We start from the raw sequence: 20058 nt of genomic DNA on the forward strand, positions 1-20058 counted from the left end.
CGTGTGTGTGTGTGTGCGTGTGTGTGCAACCGCCGACCTTGCAGAGGGGATGGCTGCGTGCGGGAGACACTTGGCACTTCTGGGCGCCCTCGCCCCGCGCGAGCCGAGCAGGTACAGAGGGACCCAGCCTCCCCAGCCGCCTTCCAGCCGCAGACGCATTTTGCAAGAGGGGTGGGGGGTGAGGGAGACCAGGCCTCGGCATCCCAACCTCCCGGCTTTGTGGCTTTCTTTCCCTTTCGTTCTTTGCTCTAAGTGCCTGTTTACTCCCGGCCACCTGGGTAGTTTCTTTCCGGGTTGGGAGTGCGCGCCTGCAGCAGTTGGGAAGGGGGCGGTGGGTTGGGGCGCGGGTCGGCTCGGGCTCGCCTTGGGGTCGGGCTCGGGAAGGAGTTGCTGGCTGGAGAGGGGAGGGGGCGGCGGCGGCGCTGGCGGCGAGGAGGAGTCTCAGGGCTGCCGCGCTCGCCTCATCTCGTCCTCCTCCTCCTCAGCTCTCTGCATCCACTCCAGGCTCCTTCCTGAGCTGGCACTTCCATTCCCCCCTCCTCCTGGCATGCGAAGCGCTTTGTTCAGTGCAGCGTTGCAGAGGGGTTTTCCCAGGCTCCGCCCTCCACATTCATTCATGTTTTTTCTCCTTGCAACTGTCTTTACGCTTTTTGATCGTGTCATGTTTTTGCTCCATGTAGAATTTATTTCTTTCCCTTAAAGGAACGGTTTATCACTCGTCCTAGTCGCTACAATGCTGCTGTCTTTAGAAATATCCACTTACCCCCACAAGGATTTAAACAGGGGATGGACAGCTAGGGACAGTGGGTAGGCGGTGAACGGGGTAGCAGAAAGCCTTTACGGACAGGGAATGTGCATATTTTACATTTATGCTCCGGATCCCATGGGATCACATGATTGGATTACAGTCAGAGTTCACGCTTTAAAAACTTCCAAATATCGTTACCATTTAAAAGCTTTAAGTTTAATAAGGAACGTATTAAGCATTCATACAATTTATTTGGTACAGATGTATATCAATTCTTTATTGAATCAGAACCTTCCTGAATTAGATAGTGGATGTTTCTTTGGTGCAAGGAGTTGAGAAACCATATCTTTTATAGATCACTTAGCACAATGCTAGATGAAATAGTTAGACCATCATTTTTTGTATTATTTTCCCATGTAGTTAAAAATTGCAAATAATATTGTGCTGAGCTGACATACAGCCAGATCAGGGATAAAATACTGAAGTTAATTGTAACGTTCTTTACCTTCTATTTCTTTGCTATAATGAAACCATAAATTTCTAAAACCTTATACTGGGATGTTAGATGCATTTCTTCCCATATAGGCTTTCTTAGGGAGAATTAATAGTTCAGCGTTTTTGTGTGACAGGCAAAACGTCTACAATGTTTAGTTTAGTCCTTATAACAACCTTCTGAGGTGGATAGTATTTCCTAGTTTTACAGTTGGGAAATCTGATCTTCAGAGAGGTTAAGTAACCTGAACAAGGCCACACAGTAAGGGGTAAAGCCTGGCTTTGAACCCACTCTGGTTTGACACCAAGATAAGTAGTCATGACTTGCTGTGCCTCTTGAAAGAAATCCTGAAAGTAGATGTTATCAGCTCCACGAAAGAAATAAGCACTGGATATAACTGAGTCATGTAGTACCACATTCTTTAGTTGCTGATCTTGGACAAATTACTTATCCTCCTATTTTTTTTTTTTTATCTGTAAAATGAGTAAATGATAGCTACGTTGCTAGTTAACAGATTAAATTAGGGAATGTGTAGAAAGTACATAAGCACATAGTAGGTGCTCATAAGTGTTCTCTTGTACAGTACCACATATAACAAAAGCTTTAAGCCCTACTGTTCTATTCTTGTGTCTTTGCTTAATGACTAAACATTGTTTCATGTTTAACAGTGACAGTAGGCTTTGCTTTTCAGTTTTCTTGCAGTAAGTTAAAATTTCAGCTTTAAGATCCTTGAGAATCTTGTGGAAGAATCTGAGGTGGCTGATTTGGGGAGATGGGTGATCCTGTTTTGGGTCATTCTTGTCTTGGCCTATTGTATGTCAGATCACTGTGTTTTAAAATGTGTAAGTCAGGACAGGCTAGGTTATGCTGCAGTAACAAATAACTCTCAAACCTCACTTAAGCAAACAAGAAAGTGTTTCTGGCATATGCTGTGCAATCACATGGGTTAGCTGGAGCTCGACTTTGTGGTGGTGTCAGATTTGCTGTCTGGAGCAGTCCTGATCCCATGGCAGCGAGAGAAGAACTCTGGAGGATCATGCTGTGATAGTAACTAAATGCTCCAGCCTGAAAGTGAAGTCTCATCCACTCACAGGTCGTTAGCTACAATTCCACACACGTTCCTGGGAAACACAGTGAGGCAGAAAGTGTGGTCCTACCATGAACCTAGAGGTCTTGAATAACTGGAGCAGCCACAGTAGGAACCCCTTGTATTAACTGAGTTAACTAAAACAAGATGAACAAGACATTGTCCCTGCCCCTGTGAATGGGCAGATTTACTATATATGCATAACATAATCCTTTTGTAGCCTGATGTGATACTTTATTTGTTCCTGGTATTGTCGTTTTAAAACACAAAGTGAGTTTTTCTACTCTTGTGGGATAAAGATACTGTGATTTTTTTCTGTTTTCTTAATGAGAAGTCCCAGATATTGACAAAATGATCTCTGTAATTAAAAGTTAGTGAGTAATCTTTTGCAGTGGTGCCCAGCTTGGTTACTTTTTCTTGAGTTTAGGTTTGTGCCCTGCTAGGCAATAACTTTTAAAGTATCTTTCTCTTCTGAGGTAGTAAAATGTGCTTCTTTGTTTTTTTTTTTTCTTTTGCTTTTTTTAGCACATGGATTAATTGATGTATGTTGAGTTTATGGAGCTGCCTTTTGGTGACTTGCTTTATCTAGAGTTTTTAAGAAGAAAAAGAAGCCCCTGATTCAAAGAAGATGCCTCGAACTAAACAGATTCATCCCAGAAATCTAAGAGGTAAGGCTTTGCATTAAGTAGAAGTAAGGCTTGCCGTAAATCTTTTAGTAAAGTATCTCTTTGTTGACGGGATTGGCAGTTTGTTAGATGTTGACCCTGCCTGGTGGCGAGCTCTGTTTCTCTTGTTCATTTACACATGAACAATTCCACATGAAGTCCTGCACAATTCCTGTCTCTCAGGAGATACGTAATAAATATCTGTTGAATGAATTAATTGAATTTGATGAAATTACAGTCCTTCCTTCCAGACCATTAGATGGGGTATTAAAGGCTGAAAGTTGCTGTTTGTTGATAGGAACCATATTTGGGTCAAGGAATCTGAAATGAATGGTTAAATATTCTTTTCCAACTGGATCATTATGAATTTTATGTTTTTTTCCCATTCCTCCTCCATAGTTCTTTTGAGGTTTATTTTTGTACTGCTCCATCAGTTAGATTAACAAGATAAGAAGTGAAGAGAATTGTAGACATTCACTCAGACCGTTACTTGCAGAAGCCAGAGGCAAATTAAGTTATTTTCCACAAAGAAGCAGTGGCTCAGAAATGTGTATATGATAACACATTTCACATAGAGAGAGAGAAGTGTGTGTTTTCCCCCAACTGCAAATACTTTTAATAGTAGAAATGTAAGTGTATTCTTGCTTATTGTTTAAAAAGATTTGTATTGTTCTCATGTGTTTTATCAATGGTGAATAGCAATTATCTTTTATATTAAACTTCAGGAGATAAGCAGGTAGTAGTGTTAAAAAAAGAGCTATTAAAGCAAATAATTCCAAACTGAGTATGGTATTTTATGAAATATTTATCATTACAGAAAAAAAAAATTCCGAAGTATATGTAGGGGGAAAAGTGACTTAAAAATCAAATAGATTAATTTGAAATGTTTCTTGGTAAAATCAATTTGACTAGTTACCATAAGGTGATCTTTGAAAATGTAGTCAATTTTATGGCCTCTGTGAATCTGGAAATAGTACTTGTTTCCTGTCTAGAAATCTCTGTTGCCTCAGGCGGGTGCCTCAGCCCAAGTTCAAATTGATGATTATAGTAACCAGTGTTCAATGAGGTGGAGATTTACATGAGAACATTAAGTGTAGTCTATGGAAATCAGATTTTTTACAGTAATATAGAAAACGTTGAAAATTGAATGTGTGTTTGCCTGTCTCCGTTACTAGAATCTGAACTCCCCAGAGACTCACTCTCATTTATTACTGTAGGAAAAGCCTCCAGACCCAAGGGTGCCAGCTGAGGTGGGCATTTGGAAACATGGGCCCTGCTTTATCTGTCCAGGTTCTAGTTTGCACAAGTGCAGCATATAGGCAAGCAGCAGCCCTAGCCCAGCACAGTTTCTGGCAGCTAATGGCAGCCCAAATGTTTGTTGAAGGAAGGAGTACATGATTGATCTTAAGGTGTTATTATTAGGTCATAAATATTAAACATTTTTCATATTTAAAATATATATTTATAACATTCTAGATAAAATGACTATCCTGAGAAATGCAGATTTGCAGGCCATAGGCTCTTTTCCTTTCTGTATCAAATAAATGTACAACTCAGCACATGTTTGTTACCACCTTCATGTACTTCATGTTCCTGTGATAGCAATAAAATGATGATAAAACACAGATCCCAAAAGGAGTATGGAGAGGTGATAGGGAAACACATAACTATGTACTATGGTGAGAAATGAACACTAGGAAGATTCCACAGAGGTAGGGAGTCATCATTTTGTCTCCATTGTAGGGGGCGCAGTTCGGAGTCAAGCAGAATGATGATTTAGGGAAGGAAAGTTAACACCTGGATTTGGTTCTTAAGGCTGGGAAATTATCTGCGAAGCTGACAAGGCAAAGTGAGTGCATTTCATCCTGGGTTAGGAGCTTGTGAAGTAACTTGGGGACTCTGAGCAACTTTAAATTGTTCTCCATTTCTACAGCATGAGAAGTTCTATTCAGGAGAGACAAGAGGGCAACAGAGAGGCAGGAGACTGGAGTGGGAGAATCATTAGGAATCAGATCAGGAAAGGCCCTCAGATTTGAGCCTGCATTTCATATGTAGAGTTAAAAGTTTTCATAAGAAAACTTGCTTCTTTCCTGAAATTAAGATATTTTTAGAGTTTTCAAGGAGAACTTGAAATAAATTTGTCTAACTTGTCTGTGAGAGTCTAGAAAGTTGCTTGACTAAGGTAGTTAAGAACTCTCAGCCACTAAAGAGAAGATTGAAATAGATTAGCCCTAGTAAGCATAGTCAAGCCACTTCAGTGGGACTTCTGATGGGGAAGGGGACAACTTCAGGGAAGAGGCGGCTTCTGAGCCAGTGTAGCTCACTCAGCAGTGGGGAACGGGAGTGAAACTCGAGGTGCCCCTGGGAAACCCTGAGTAAGCAAAGGGACAGAGGGGATGGTGCTAAGCGGTGACACACAGAAACTTGGGGCTTTCCTTCTCACAATGTCTGTGAGGACCCTGGGAGTGATGTGGGGGTTAGAATAAGCAGGTAACTGTCAGCTACTGAGATTAATTTTTGAGCATGTCTTTAATATCTCATTGTGACAGTTTGGAATATCAGCTTTGTTGTGCCCTACCTGTGATCCACTGCTTTGCTTTACTAGAAGACATCTCTAATGCGATGAGATAAGAAATGCGGGGAGAGGAAATTGGGAGACCAGAAGAGCAGTCACAGCCCTGCTTCTCCCTGTTGTTTCTGCCATTAGCTCAGGAGTTTTCAGGAAACACATCGCCTCTTTTTCGACTTCCTGGGGGGACTAGTCTGAAATACTTGTCTTGTGCTTGGTAATTAAGTCAGTATTAAAAGACAGATACCTTATACTTTCTCAAATTATATTTTTCTTATGCTTCCATGGCAGTTTCACCTCTTAGAATGTAATCTGTCTTTGATTTATTCCTGTTTCTCCTGCTGGGACAGATATATCCCTAGGGATGTGCAAAGCCACAGGGTAACATGTATCTTTCAGGAATGTGAATTTTACTTGGGGGAAAAATACGTATACTTGTCTGTGTGTGCACACGTATACACATATTAAAGTATTAGACAAGCGTCAAAATGTGCAATACCAGGATCTATCGTGGAAGAGTATAGAAAGTTTGCATGGATTTGAAAATTAGGCCTGCACAGACTGCTTTCATAAGGAGATAGAGTGTATACTTTTTTGCTCCTAGAGGTTCTTTCGTAGAAAAAGCGTAAGAAGAATTGGTAGGTTAAGGGCAGGAAACAAATTGGGGACATAAATGAGACAGTGTCTGACTTGATGGGTGATCTGTATACTGTGTAGGACTGTGGTTTTGTTGAATTCAGTCTCTTCACCCTTGGCCCAGCGTTAAACCAGATAGAATCAGTTCTCCATGCCTGTTTCCCAACGGCCTGTGCAGTTTTTACACCGACCTATCCCTTGTGAGGTTGAAGAATTTTGAAAGAGCATGAGAGAAGCGCTTGGTGTTCAGAAGAAAGGCTTAGCATGTTGTCCTAGGTTCGGTGGAGAAGGGTCACTGGACTGCACGAGGTGGCTCCTCCGCATGGTCTTGGTGAGTTGACAGCAGGGCAGCGCTGTGTCGCCCAGCCATCATTCCTTACTCATCGCTGCTCTGCGGAGGGGTTGTGGTTGTCTCCACCACCTTCTCGGGTCTTCGCTTGGACTCTTGGGTAACGTGGAATGGAGGAGTTGGTGGCTTGCAGGGGGTTCCATGCCACTTCTGTCGTGATAAAGGGCTCTGTTTGTGTTTTGCCACCCATTATTATGAATATGTTTTCAAAGCTTTGAAAAAAAGGAAAAGAGGCGTTACTTATTTTAGTTGTGTTTGGGCCTAGGGTTTCAAAGCTTCATTTCCTTTAAGATTGGAAGTCAGTGTGGAAAATCCTAAGTATTAACCTTTTGCAAAACATGTTTTGAAAATTGGTGTAGCTGTTTTTCATTTTTATTGGTTGAGTTCATTTGGCTCTGAACACCCTGCAAAACATGAGAACTCTTTTCTGGTCTGAGAACCAGAATTTTTTTTTTTTTTTTGAGACGGAGTCTCACTTTGTCACCCAGGCTGGAGTGCAGTGGTGCGATCTCGGCTCATTGCAAGCTCCATCTCCCAGGTTCACGTCCTTCTCCTGCCTCAGCCTCCTGAGCAGCTGGGACTGCAGGTGCCTGCCACCTTGCCCGGCTAATTTTTTTGTATTTTAGCAGAGACAGAGTTTCGCCATGTTGGCCAGGCTGATCTCAAAACTTCTAACCTCAGCCTCAAAGTGCTGGGATTACAGGAGTGAGCCACCACACCCGGCCCAGATTCCTTAAAATGTGAGAAGTAGCACTGAGGAATGTGATCAGATGATGGCCTTGATTGACACATAGGGTCGCTTTCCACCGTTGGCCTTCTTGTTCTCCACGGCATCTTGTGCATAGTCATTTGCCATTTCAGGAGCTCAGTGTGCAAATCCAGTATTTCTGTGCTTGGTCATCTTTCTGGAAGGTACCTCTTCTCCTTCTCCATTTCTACTATTCTCTTACTCTGTATGGGAGATGTCTCTGCTAAAGATTTCACCTCTTCTTTGAGTTTTTTTCCTTATTTTCTGTTCTCTTGTCAGATACCCTCCTCCCCTCCACAGGCATGCCTTGGGTCTCCTTTGCTTGTGTCCACATGTGCCTTCTTGTACTTATGATATTACATCATAATCATTCTTCTCCAGGTCTCTTATCTTAGCAGGATTATAATATGTCAGAAGAGACCATTTTGGTCATCCGTGTGCAACAGAAGAATATTTGGTCGTGTTAACTTTTTGTTTTTGAGACAGAGTTTCGCTCTTATTGTCCAGGCTGGAGTGCAATGGCACTATCTTGCCTCACTGCAACCTCCGCCTCCAGGGTTCAAGCAATTCTCCTGCCTCAGCCTCCCGAATAGCTGTGATTACAGGCATGTGCCACCATGCCCGGCTAATTTTGTATCTTTAGTAGAGACAGGGTTTCACCATGTTGGCCAGGCTGGTCTTGAACTCCTGACCTCAAGTGATCCACCTGCCTTGGCCTCCCAAAGTGCTAGGCTTATAGGCATGAGCCACTTTGCCTGGCCTGGTTGTATTAACTTTTTAGCAAACTAGAAGGTTGAGATGATTTATACTCAGGGAATTTGTTTACATTTTTGAACCTCGAGTAGGAAATGCTTCTTCCAGTATTTGGTAGCTTCTGATTAAAAACTTGTGATAATTTTAATTGCCTGAACAGATAAACCAGGTGGTTATTGTTAACGTTTCTTTTATATGAAATTTTACTTCATGTACAAGATTTTTATAGTTTATCCCTTTGGTACATTTAATTACTATAAAGGTAAAGAGTTTGGCCTCATGCAGTCACTGACTTGCTGTGTGGTTGGTTTCCTTGTGTGTCAAATGGAGATAATGTGTGAAGATGAGATGATACAGCAAATGTAAGCATTTGCCACAGTGCCTGACACAGGGTACACACTCAATCCAGAGAGCTACTGCTTTCTATGAAAAACTGGTTTATGTCAGACTCCTGGGTTACATATGCTTTATAAACACAGGAAACAGGAATATCTACATAAAATCTGTAAATGTATTTTAGGCTGCACATGTCCTCAGTATTGATTCCTGACATGTCCCATTCTTGTTCTGACTACTCAAAGGTTGGGATCTGGGGGAGAGAGGTCAGCGCAGAAAATAATTTGGGAATATTCTTACCCAATGTGCTGCTCCCTCCATTTTTCCACTTAAACTCATTCAAGCCTTGCCTCGTTTTTTGACAGTGTTAAATGAGGTTAAACAGAATATTCGTCTTCATTTAGTTCTCAAGAAACAGGTTCTGAGGGCTTCTATTTTACTGTTGAACTCTTTTAAAAAATGTCGGTATCACAGATCACGCGGGATTGAAGTGAAGTGCTCTCCTTAGGTTCCGAGATGGCAGCCATCTCTCTGTCCCCTACTCTGCTTCTGTGTGACACAAGAGAAGCCCAGCCGGGGTTTCAGAATTAATCTGATTAAGATGAATGTTTTCATTTGCTATCAATTGTGGGCCTACTCCAGTGGTTGTTTTACAAAGTCTACTACCATGAATAAAATCTTATGTTTACTTGTTATGTAGAGATTATGTTGTTGAGCTTATAAGTGGAGTAGGTTTAATTTTGATGATTTTCAGATGGAATTCCAGCTGTTTAAGCATCGTTTTTCACATTTGAATGTTAGGTCAGCAGTTCCATGCTGACAGCCTTAAGATTTGAGAAATCAAAAATCTTGTAGTGGAAACAACCCCATGGCTTATTTCAAAAACAAAAACAAAAGAAATTCTCTATACTGTAGCAAGAAAGGAAGTAAGTCATAATTTAAAACATAGTTTTTGTTAATATGGGTGGAAAAGTTATTAGGAGCTATCATGTAAATGGCTGACATTATTTAGTTTGAGCAGGATAAAAATGTGAAAATGGAGTTAACATAGCAAGCCTCCTTTTTTTTTTGCAGATAATTATTTTTCAGCTCATGTGGAGAGCTTATTTGATGCTTTCTGAATGCTTATTAACATTAGCCAAATGCTTGTTTCTTTTTAAAAGCAAATACAGAATGTAATAATATGATTAACCAGAGTAATGATTTTATTTTAGAACATCTTTGTACAAAATATGTTCTGATGAGGTACAATCTTATCTTACTATAGAATAGAAAAATACATAAGGTGTGTAAAATCTCCTATCATAGAAAAACATTCTTAAGCTTCACATTTAAAATGATGATAATTTGAGCAAGTCTGGGCTAAAGTTGACTCTTGTATTATGCAGAAAAATATTTTATGAATAAATTAAGGGCTTTACTTTTTCATTTGCATATTTAACTCTTTAAAAACATTTTCGCAGTACTCTTCTGCATATTAATACTATGCTCATTACAGGTGATGCTGTTATACTGTTAACCATTGTTCACTGTAGCACAAAAACTTATAAACAAATAGAGACCTTTCTTCTCAGTGCTCAAGTCATTCTTTGAGAAAGAAGCTCTTTTTGATCATGAGGCTGTAGGCTTACGTTTGGTACAGAGTTGCGCTGATTTTGATTTTGTTTTTTTTTTTTTTTTTACAATTTTAATGAGAAGTTGTCAGAAGGTTTTTAGAAATTTTCTGTGATGAATTTTGTTCTAGAAAATATTCTGAGGCTGTGCTGTGATGCAAAAGTACTGAAAAAATAGAAAGTGATAACAAAATGGTTGACTACCATGTAATTAGATAGCAGTCCCTAAGTATGAAATGGAACCATACCGTTTAAGAGTTACACCTACTTGGCTGGGTGCGGTGGCTCATGCCTATAATCCCAGCATTTTGGGAGGCCCAGGCGGGTGGATCACGAGGTCAGGAGATCGAGACCATCCTGACTAACACGGTGTAACCCCGTCTCTACTAAAAAAAATACAAAAAATTAGCCGGGCGAGATGGCGGGCACCTGTAGTCCCAGCTACTCGGGAGGCTGAGGCAGGAGAATGGCGTGAACCCGGGAGGCAGAGCTTGCAGTGAGCAGAGACCATGCGCCACTTTACTCTAACCTGGGCAACAGAGCGAGACTCCGTCTCAAAAAAAAAAGCGTTACATCTATTTAATAATACAAAGCTTGATTTTTATGGTCCTTATGTGTTTCTGTCCACAGAATTTCTGTGTGCTTGTGTGACTAGAGTATGAATTTAACCAAACATACTTATTATTTTGTACTTTGAAGTGTGCTCACGTATGTTTATCTTCAAACTCTTTCAGATTTGCCGGTGAAGAAAAAGATAGGGTGAGCATACAACTGCTTAATAGTTATAGTATCCAGATGGAAATAGGTTAAATATACAATTAGGGTGGTATTTGATAGTTTAAAGATAAAGAAAAAAATAAACTGAGCTGATACACCGGGACTTGGAAAGTGGTTGGTTAAGCCATGCCAGGAGTGAACCAAGGCGCTTCCTTATGTTGCTGGGTTCTTGTGCGCCTCTCTGAGAGAATTACACATATTTTACGGCAGGAAGGATGGACCTTGCAGGTCATTGAGTTCAGCCTCCTCATTGTGCAGATGGGAAGGCCCAGTGGCAAGGGGGAGGTGGTTTTATATGAGTCTTATGATGATAAAAAGAGCAAACCTTACCACAGGTCTCTGCTAGGCTCTGTTCAGAGGGCTTTTCATGTTTTCTCATTTGATTCCTACAGCTACCTGAGACAGGTACTTTTATGATTCCCATTTTATAGGTGTGGGAATGAGGCACAGAAAGATTGCTGTTTGCCCAGTGTCACACAGCTAGGAGTCTGGAGTGCTTTTGCTCCTAACCATCATGCTTATACTTGCTGATGTTGATAGTAGAAAGTTCTTTCCTGATTAGTAAGAGTTTGGAAATGCTCTCCATCCCAGTTAACTTGCTAAGCACAGCACACAGAGCTGAGGTTATTCAGGAGGTCAGAATTCGAAGGATTTTTTTTTTTTCTTAAGCCTTTAATTGTTCAGAATCTATTTCAAGTTGTATATGTATCTATTACTCCAAGTTAGATTTGGTATCACATACAGTTTAGGGAATTTCCAAGCTCTTCAAGAGAGAAAGAATAGTTGTCTCATCCAAGACGTTTGCTTACATGATTTTCTTAGTTATATGGTTAGAAGTAGAAATGTTTTACTTAAAACGGAGAATGGCAGTGTGGGAATCTCCGCCTAACAGTTGAAGTTTCGGACATGAAGGCTTAGAAAATATTTCTGGGGAAACTAATGTGAAAACATTAAAATTCTAAGCAAAATATAGAAGATAACATTCTATAATTTGTCTTCATGTGGTAGGTACGGTAGAATATAGAGAAAGCATGCTATTTTAGATGTATGGGCACTCTTCTTCCACACTGCAGGCAAAGGGCAAATAACCACTTTTGGCCAAGCTCGGTGGCTCATGCCTGTAATCCCAGCACTTTGAGAGGCCAAAGCAGGTGGATCACCTGAGGTCAGGAGTTCAAGACCAGCCTGGCCAACATGGTGAAACCCTGTCCCTACTAAAAATAAAAAAATTAGCTGGGTTGGGTGGCAGGTGCCTCTCATCCCAGCTACTTGGGAGGCTAAGGCAGGAGAATCGCTTGAGCCTGGGAGGCAGAGGTTGCAGTGAGCTGAGACCATACCATTGCACTCCAGCTTGGGCAACAAGAGTGAAACCCCATCTCAAAAAAAAAAAAAAAAAAAAAAAAAAGGAACCATTTTTAAGGGATCAGAGTTAGAGAATTCTATTTGTCTTCTGGGAGCGGTGAAAATACTAGTAGGCTATGCCTACACAAAAAATCTTGTACCTGTTCTCTTAAGAGTTTTTAATACATTGCGTCTCCACACACAGGAAAATAAAAGATCTAAGAGCAACATAAAGGAACAAATATAATTTCAGGTTAGTATATGCAGTATGGAATTCCCCAAGGGAAAGTGGAGCAAAAAATAATTGAAGTGGAGTAAAGCAATGAGGAAATACCTCGCGGAGGAGTCAACTTTCTTCTCAACGAAAACCTGAATGAGGAGGAGTTTTGAGATGGGTTTTTAAAGACAGGAAGGATATATTGGCAGAGAAAATAAGTTGTTTTTAGACTTTGGTAGAAGAATGAACGGGGAAGAAATTATGCAGAAGTGATTGTTGGTTTAGTTTGCTTAGATAGAGTGGATTTCCCAGTGAACCTGAAGCTCTAAGGAAGCAAAGAGGAAAGGAAACTTATTAGATTTCATGTGTTTGGTTTCTGTTTATGGTATTTATAAAATTACCAGGTCAAGGTCTTTTATACTGCCAGGTGGGTCATAAGGTCATAAGTATTTAAAGAAGATCGTTCAGTGGCTTGGCAGCATCTTTTATGTTAACGTTAAAAAACAGCCTTCACCCAAGGGCAGTATGATTTGTTGACAACCAGGAAACCAGGTAACAGGTTAAAAGAATGTTTTTTCCTATTTCAGAAGATCATCGTGTATATGAATAAACCAGCAAAAGAATAATATGGCTTTGAGCAAATATCTTTAGTTTCTTCTTAGAGAACAAGGTGGGCAGGGGTTGGTAGGGGTGATGTTGGTCTACAATTTACTTTTTAGTTTAGTTGTAAATGGCTGTTATTCTAGGGGTCAGTAAATCCTGACTAAATCCAATCTTCCACCTGTTTTTGTAAATAAAGTTTTTTTGAAACATAGCCATGTCCATTTATTTACATACTGACCATGGCTGCTTTCATGCAGCAGTGGCAGAGTTAAGTGGCTGCTTGTGGTCACGAAGCCTGAAATGTTTACTATTTAATGCTTTACAGAAAAGTTTGCCGAATCCTGTCTGGGAAATAGAGGAGAGTTAACACATTTATTTATAAACCCTTTTCTGGTTGGGAATAAACGAGAATGCTTTGTCTTTCTGTAGAGGATTGCTGTAGGAATGAATTACTATAGGGGAACCTAGGTGTACTTAGCTTTAGTTAGTACGTGAGGGTCCGCTGCCTGCCAAGCATAAGGGAATTCACATTTGTTTGGGAAGGAGTCCATTTACTTGTGGTTTTAAAAATGAAAGGAAAGCCTTAGAGGTCGAGTTAGTCTTGCCAGAAATATTTAGTTCTTGATTTTTTGATACCAAGGTCATGGGTCTCAACCCAAAAGGGTTAGATTGTTAGGGAGCCAACTGTTCAGTCAGGTAGAGTACTCTCCTTTTTTAAATTGTACTGTCTCCATCTAGTCACCTTTGTATTTAACTCAACTTGGTAGAAAACTACTGCAGGCAATCCATTTCCAATGCCGTACATCAAACGTCTTGGGAAGGACTGTTCCTCAGCAAAATAGAACTGTCTTTGAGAGGAGCGCCTTCTGACAAATGAGCCCTACAAGGAAGGTCTTCCCCTGTGAGTGGAGTGCCAGGTCTTGAGAATGGGACCAGGTCATCTGAGTGACTGATAATTGCTGCCAGCACATTAAGCATTATAATTTGTACTTCGGTTGTGGGAAACATGTTTAAACATCCAATACGTTTGAATTCTCAGTAGTCCCTACAACACTTTCTGTAATATCCTAATAATTCTTTGTTTCTGGTGGTTTTGGGGTACTGAGATGAGAGTAGGTAAATGATATTTTTGTGTTATGGTTTTGTTTTAATTTATTTTGCTTAAGTTTAAATTTAAGGATAGGCTCAGTTGAGCTCATCATAACTGTTGAGTTATTTGGGGAATACTTTGGAAAGCAATGTTAATTCTCCACAGATGAATTGGATCATTAACCTCTTTATTTTGGTCCATGCTGGTGTTAGCACGTGGCTCAAAGTAGTATGAGAAATCAGTAACTGTTAACATGTTTCCTTTCTCAGGAACAGGAAGAGCCCATAGTGGTCATGAAGTATGGGAGAATCAGAGGGCCACTTTGGTGGCTGTCACTTATAAGCCCGTCTGGACTTCTGTGGCCTGGCTCTGAGGTGTTGGACATATTGTGGAATTCACCACCTCGGTCCCTGTCTTCCAGGAAATGTATAGTTGAAGACATAAAGGCCATAATGGCTTCACATGGAAGTCTAGACAGCTGTACAAGTATTTGATGAGTGAGCATATAAGGAAATACTCAGTTAACATATATAAGGAGACATATGACAGCATAGCCGAGGGGTTAAATGCTTTATTTATCCTTCTGTATGTTGACAGTTTAGGTTAATCTACCATGTTTTGATGGAATTAGTGCCATATGTGTGATGAGTGATATATTCAACATTCATGTTAATATCTTCTTGGAAGAGCTAGGGTTTGCAGTAAGTTGCATTTGATGGATATGCTCTTTCATGGAAAGATTATCTTTTTCAGTCTCCAGTTTACTGCCTTAGTCATACTACTTTAGAGTGTATTTGTTTTACAGCTTTATTAAGATATAATGTACATGCAATAAAATTCACCCATTTTAAGTGTACAATTCAGTGTGTTTAGTAAATTTATAGAGTTGGGAAACCTTTACCACAGTCCAGTTTTAGAACATGTCTGTCACCTCCAAAATTTCCTTGAGCTTATTTGCAACCAATCCTTGCTCCCGCTGTCAGCCACAGGCAGTTGCTGGTCTGTATTCTGGCTCTTCACATTTGCCTTTTCTGGACACTTAATAAGTAGAATCATACAGTATATGGTTTTTACTTGTAGCGTTTTTTCATTGACTATAATGTGTTTGAGATTCATCTGTGTTGTAGCATATATCAGGATCTTCCTTACCTTCTATTGCTACATAATATTCTCTTATATGAATGCACTGATTGTATTGATTCATTCACGCGTTGATGGACATTTGTATTCAGTGTTTGGCTTGTGTGAATAATGTTGCTGTAAACAATCCTGTCCACATCTGCAGTTACATAGAGTGTTCTGTAAGTCTCAGGTCAAGCTGGCCGTTAACATCTCTTTTACTTGATATTACTATGGACACTAGGGTTTTTGTTTGCATGGCGTGTGTTTTCCTGTTCTTTCATGTTGGACTTTTTGTTTCTGTGAACCTCTGCCACTGTTGCAGGTATGTCTTTTGTGGACAGCATGTTGCTGCAATTGCTTTTTCATCCAGTCCGACAGTCTGCCTTTTGTGTGGGTGTTTATTCCATCACATCGATGTAATTTATTATTATTATTATTGAATTTGTATCTGTGATTTTGCCTTTTCTGTTTGCTTGATACTTTTGTTCCTCTGTACTTCCTCAATTGCCTTCTTTTGTGTTAAATTTTTTAGTGTATGATTTTGATTTCTCTTTTATTATACTTTTGATTAATTTTCTTAGTGGTTGCCCTAGAGATTATAATATGCATCTTAATGTATCACTGCCTACTTGAGAATAATACTAACTGAAAACTGGTAAAATATAGAAACTTTTCTCTGGTGTCTCCTTTTCTATTGTAATACATGCTTGATCCCTTTGTATGATAAAGCTGGTTATACAGTGTTAAATCACTCCTTTACACAATCTTTTTAAAAAATAACTAAAGAGAAGAAATGAGAAAAATGCTAACAGGTTTTACATATACCTCCATATTTATTGTTTCTAGCACTGTCCACTTCTTCCTATGGATTGAGGTTATCATCTTGTACCACTTTTATTCAACCTGCAAGATTTCATATAGCATTTCTTGAAAGTCAGGTCTTCTAGCAGCAATGCTGCTTTTTTAATATTCATGGAATATCTTTACTTTTCCTTCAGTTTTGAAGCATAATTTTCTGGATATAGAATTCTTGGTTGATAAGGTTTTGTTGTTTTTCTTTCTGAACATTCACTGTCCTCTGGCCTCTGTTACTTCTGATAAGTCAGCTGTTAATTGTGTTTAAAGATGAATTGTTTCTTTCATGGTTCTTTCCATTTTTTTCTCATCTTTCTCCAATTTGAATATGATGTGCTTAGTTGTGGATTTCTTTGTGCTTATCTTATTTGGAGTTTTATTGAACTTCTTGGATATGTAGATTAGTATTTTTGTTTTCATCAAATTTGGGGAATTTTTGGCCATTATTTCTTCATATTTTTTTTCTGTACCTTTCTTTTCTCTAATCACACATTTATCTTTATGTTTGATGTTTCACAGGTCTCTGAGGGTCTGTTAATATTTCTTTAATTTTTTTCTCTCTATTCCTCAGATTGGATACTTTTCCTTGAGCTATCTTCAAATACATGAATTCTTTCTTGTATGGGTTCAGATTTGCTGTTGAGTCCCTCTAGTAAATTTTTCATTTCACTTATTATACTTTTCAACTCTAGAATTTCTATTTGCTTCTCTGTCTCTTTTTAAAATAATTTCTCTCACTTTATTGAGATTCTATTTGTTGTTATAATCATACTTTAAATATGGTTCCCTTCAGTTCTTTGAACATATAATAGCTACTATGAAATCTCAACCTATTAAACCCAGCATTTGGGGATATTAGAGATACTTTCTATTGACTCAATTTTTCCCCTGAGTATGGGTCACACTTTCTTATTCTCTTCATGTCTCCAACTTTTTGTTGAATGTTTTACATTTAAGATAATAATAGACTGTAGCAACTCTGGATTCTGATCCTTGCTCCCTTGTGAGTTATTACTGTTTTTTTGTTTAGCAACTTTTCTGGACTAAATATGTGAAGGCTATTTCTCTCATGTTGTGTGGCTGTTGATGGCTCTGCCCAGGTTGGCTTTTTTTTGTTTGTTTTTTTGTTTTCTTATGTTTTACTTTAAATCCTAGTTTCCTAGGGGGTTACCCTGTGTAGTTTTGTTTTCAAGCCAAAGGTAGATCAGAGCTTAATTGTGAGTCAGTCTGAGCCTTGAGTCTTTGCCTGTGGATCTGTGTGTGGGCTGGGGAGCACACACACAGGCAGTTCTCACATCTGTCCTGGCTTTAACTTTCAACTGGACCCCCTTATGTCTTCTTTGTGTGTGTATGCCCAGGCTCTGTGTCCCAGGGGTGTGCAGGTAATTAGGAGACTGCACTAGTGTCGGTGACACATGTGCAGAGTCTCTGGTTAACCTGGGATACATGTGGAGAGTTTACTCAGCACACTGTAGGTGGCTCACCTACCAGAAATCCATAGTAAGTCCCTGACTAGTCTCCTAGTCTCTTGCTTGCCCTGAACAGGACCTCAGCCTTGGGCGGACAGAGCCATTGATTCTCTGAGTTCTCTTGCTATTGGGATTGCTACTTTAACTGACTGTGCTCCAAATCTGGTGAACCCAGCCTGGCAAAAGCTGTGAAGTTGCAGCTTTTCACAGCTTTCCCCTCTCGGTTGAACCCTGGCACTGACAGAGCTGGGATAGGGAGACAGGAACAGCCCCGGGCAAAAAATGCCACTGTGCTGGTCTTACCTGAAGTTCAGCACTTTCCACGAAGAAATGCCCCTCCACGTGTATATGGCTTTGGGTGATTTCCAGAGCCCTGAGAGTGGTTGTTCTTGACAGTTTTGTGCGGCTTTATGGTTGTGTTTTGTGGAGAGGATTTGTCACTCCTCACTTTGTCCTTGCTGCATTTCCTATGAATGTGTACCATTCTGTCCTCCTGTGGACCATGAATGTGGACCATGCTGTTCTCCTGCAGCAGGCAGTGTCCTGGGCCCGCATAACATCAAGTTGCACAGTGTGTTTTAACAGGCCTCTTGCTTAAGAGTGCGTGTAGAGACCCATCAAACTGGCAGAAAATCTAGATGCTATTTAAAAGATGCAAGTAGTGTGATGATTGTGTTTTTAAAATACGGTTGCCGGCATTGTGGATATTTAAAATTCATACTATTGAAGTAAATGTTCATTCACTGATAACTTTTTTTTTTTGAGACGGAGTCTTGCTCTGTCACCCAGGCTGGAGTATAGTGGTGTGATTTCGGCTCACTGCAAGCTCCGCCTCCCGGGTTCACGCCTTTCTCCTGCCTCAGCCTCCCTAGTAGCTGGTACTACAGGCACCCGTCACCATGCCTGGCTAATTTTTTGTATGGTTTTAAGTAGAGACGGGGTTTCACCGTGTTAGCCAGGATGGTCTCGATCTCCTGACCTCGTGATCTGCCCGCCTTGGCCTCCCAAAGTGCTGGAATTACAGGCATGAGCCACTGCTCCCGGCCATGATAACTTTTATATTTAAACTTCTATTACTGAAAGTGTGGTTTAGTGGGGAAAAAAGCAAAGAGTTTGGAATTTCGAGTTGTGGAATTGGGATTGAATCCTGGTTCTACAACTTATTAGGTCTGTGATTGACAGAATGTTACTTAATCTCTCTGAACCTGTTTTCTCACCCCAAATTGGATATAATATTGCTGCCTTATGGGTTATTTTGAAAATTAAATATACGTAAAACTGGCATTTAGTAGCTATTCAGCAAATATTTGTTTACCCACCCAAAACGTTTGTGGTTGTGGATGTGTTTTTGGTAACTTTTTCTTCACCAGATTTATCTTCTCCTTGGTTTACCTGGCTTTGCTTCTTAACGTTTTCTGCTCTTTTTGTAGAATAATTTTGCTACTTTACATAGTAACTAAAACATACAATGTATTTCTTTCAGGGTACAGTTTGGTTGAATGCTCTTTCCAGATATCTGAAAGTTGCCAACATTTCATAGTGATTTCCTTTCTAAATTATAAATTTCATGTGCTTACAAGTGATGATGAAACTTCACTGTCATTGTACAGTGAATGAACTCATATATAGATGGTCCCTGACTTAACCAATAGTTTGTCTTACGATTTTTCGACCCATACAACGGTTCTGTTTTTCACTGTCAGTATTACAGTATTCAATACGTGAGTTATCTAACACTTTATTGTAAAAGAGCCTTTGTGTTAGGTGATTTTGCACAACTGTAGGCTAATATAAATGTGCTAAGCACGTTTAAGGTAGGTTGTTATAATGTTTGGTAGGTTATGGTGTATTAAATGCATTTGACTTAGGATATTTTTAATTTTTCATGGGTTTATCAGTTCATGACCCCATTATAAGTAGAGGAACGTGTGTGTGTGTGTGTGTGTGTGTGTGTAAAAGATTATCCTATGGAACATCTGTACAATGAGAGGCAGTAGCATTGTTATGTAGACATTCTCAGGCCATGATTAGAAGGGGCAAAGCAAGGTCTCTAAGAGAGATTATCAAATAATTTACTGAGAAGCGTTCTTGGACCTTGCGGGACCACAGCCCACTCTGCTCAACCTCAGTGGTTCTCTTCTGTGACATTGAAGTTAATATGGAAGAAGTAACTTTGGTTACATCAGGTTTTAATGTCACCTTTCGTTTTGGGGTGGACACAGCTGGACTCCAATGTGTCCAAACCCTCTTCATAATACCATTTTTTCATAGGGTTTTTAGAACTGAGAATTGTATAATTTATCTTACTATTTTACTTAACTGACAAGAGTACCTTATTCTAGAATAATTTTTTAAAAAAATATTAAGTTTTTAAAAGCCACATCTCTAGACACTTCCTGTTCCTTGGAAACCTTATTGTCTCCCGAAGAGTACATTTGTTGTGGATAGTGTGTTTATCAAGAGTAATTCTTAAATTAGTTGGATAGGTTTAAATTTCGCAACATAGGCGCTGCAGAATTTAGACATATAGGAAGTCAGGATTCAGGGCTCGTTTGTTGTAAGGTGAAATCAGGAAGTCTCTGGTTAA

General features: G+C 39.8%; 1 protein-coding gene across 1 annotated transcript in view; it reads left to right on the plus strand.

Moving 5' to 3' along the window:
• Positions 1–20058, plus strand: part of HIVEP1 (human immunodeficiency virus type I enhancer binding protein 1) — a 155795-nt gene that overhangs the window by 3996 nt on the left and 131741 nt on the right. Inside the window, exon 2 of the mRNA XM_011989663.1 lies at positions 2854–2996. Coding sequence (XP_011845053.1) covers positions 2957–2996 — 40 coding nt within the window. The 5' untranslated portion in view covers positions 2854–2956. The remainder of the gene's footprint in view (positions 1–2853; positions 2997–20058) is intronic.

Source organism: Mandrillus leucophaeus, unplaced genomic scaffold (assembly GCF_000951045.1).
Source record: "Mandrillus leucophaeus isolate KB7577 unplaced genomic scaffold, Mleu.le_1.0 Scaffold36, whole genome shotgun sequence".
NCBI lineage: Eukaryota > Metazoa > Chordata > Mammalia > Primates > Cercopithecidae > Mandrillus > Mandrillus leucophaeus.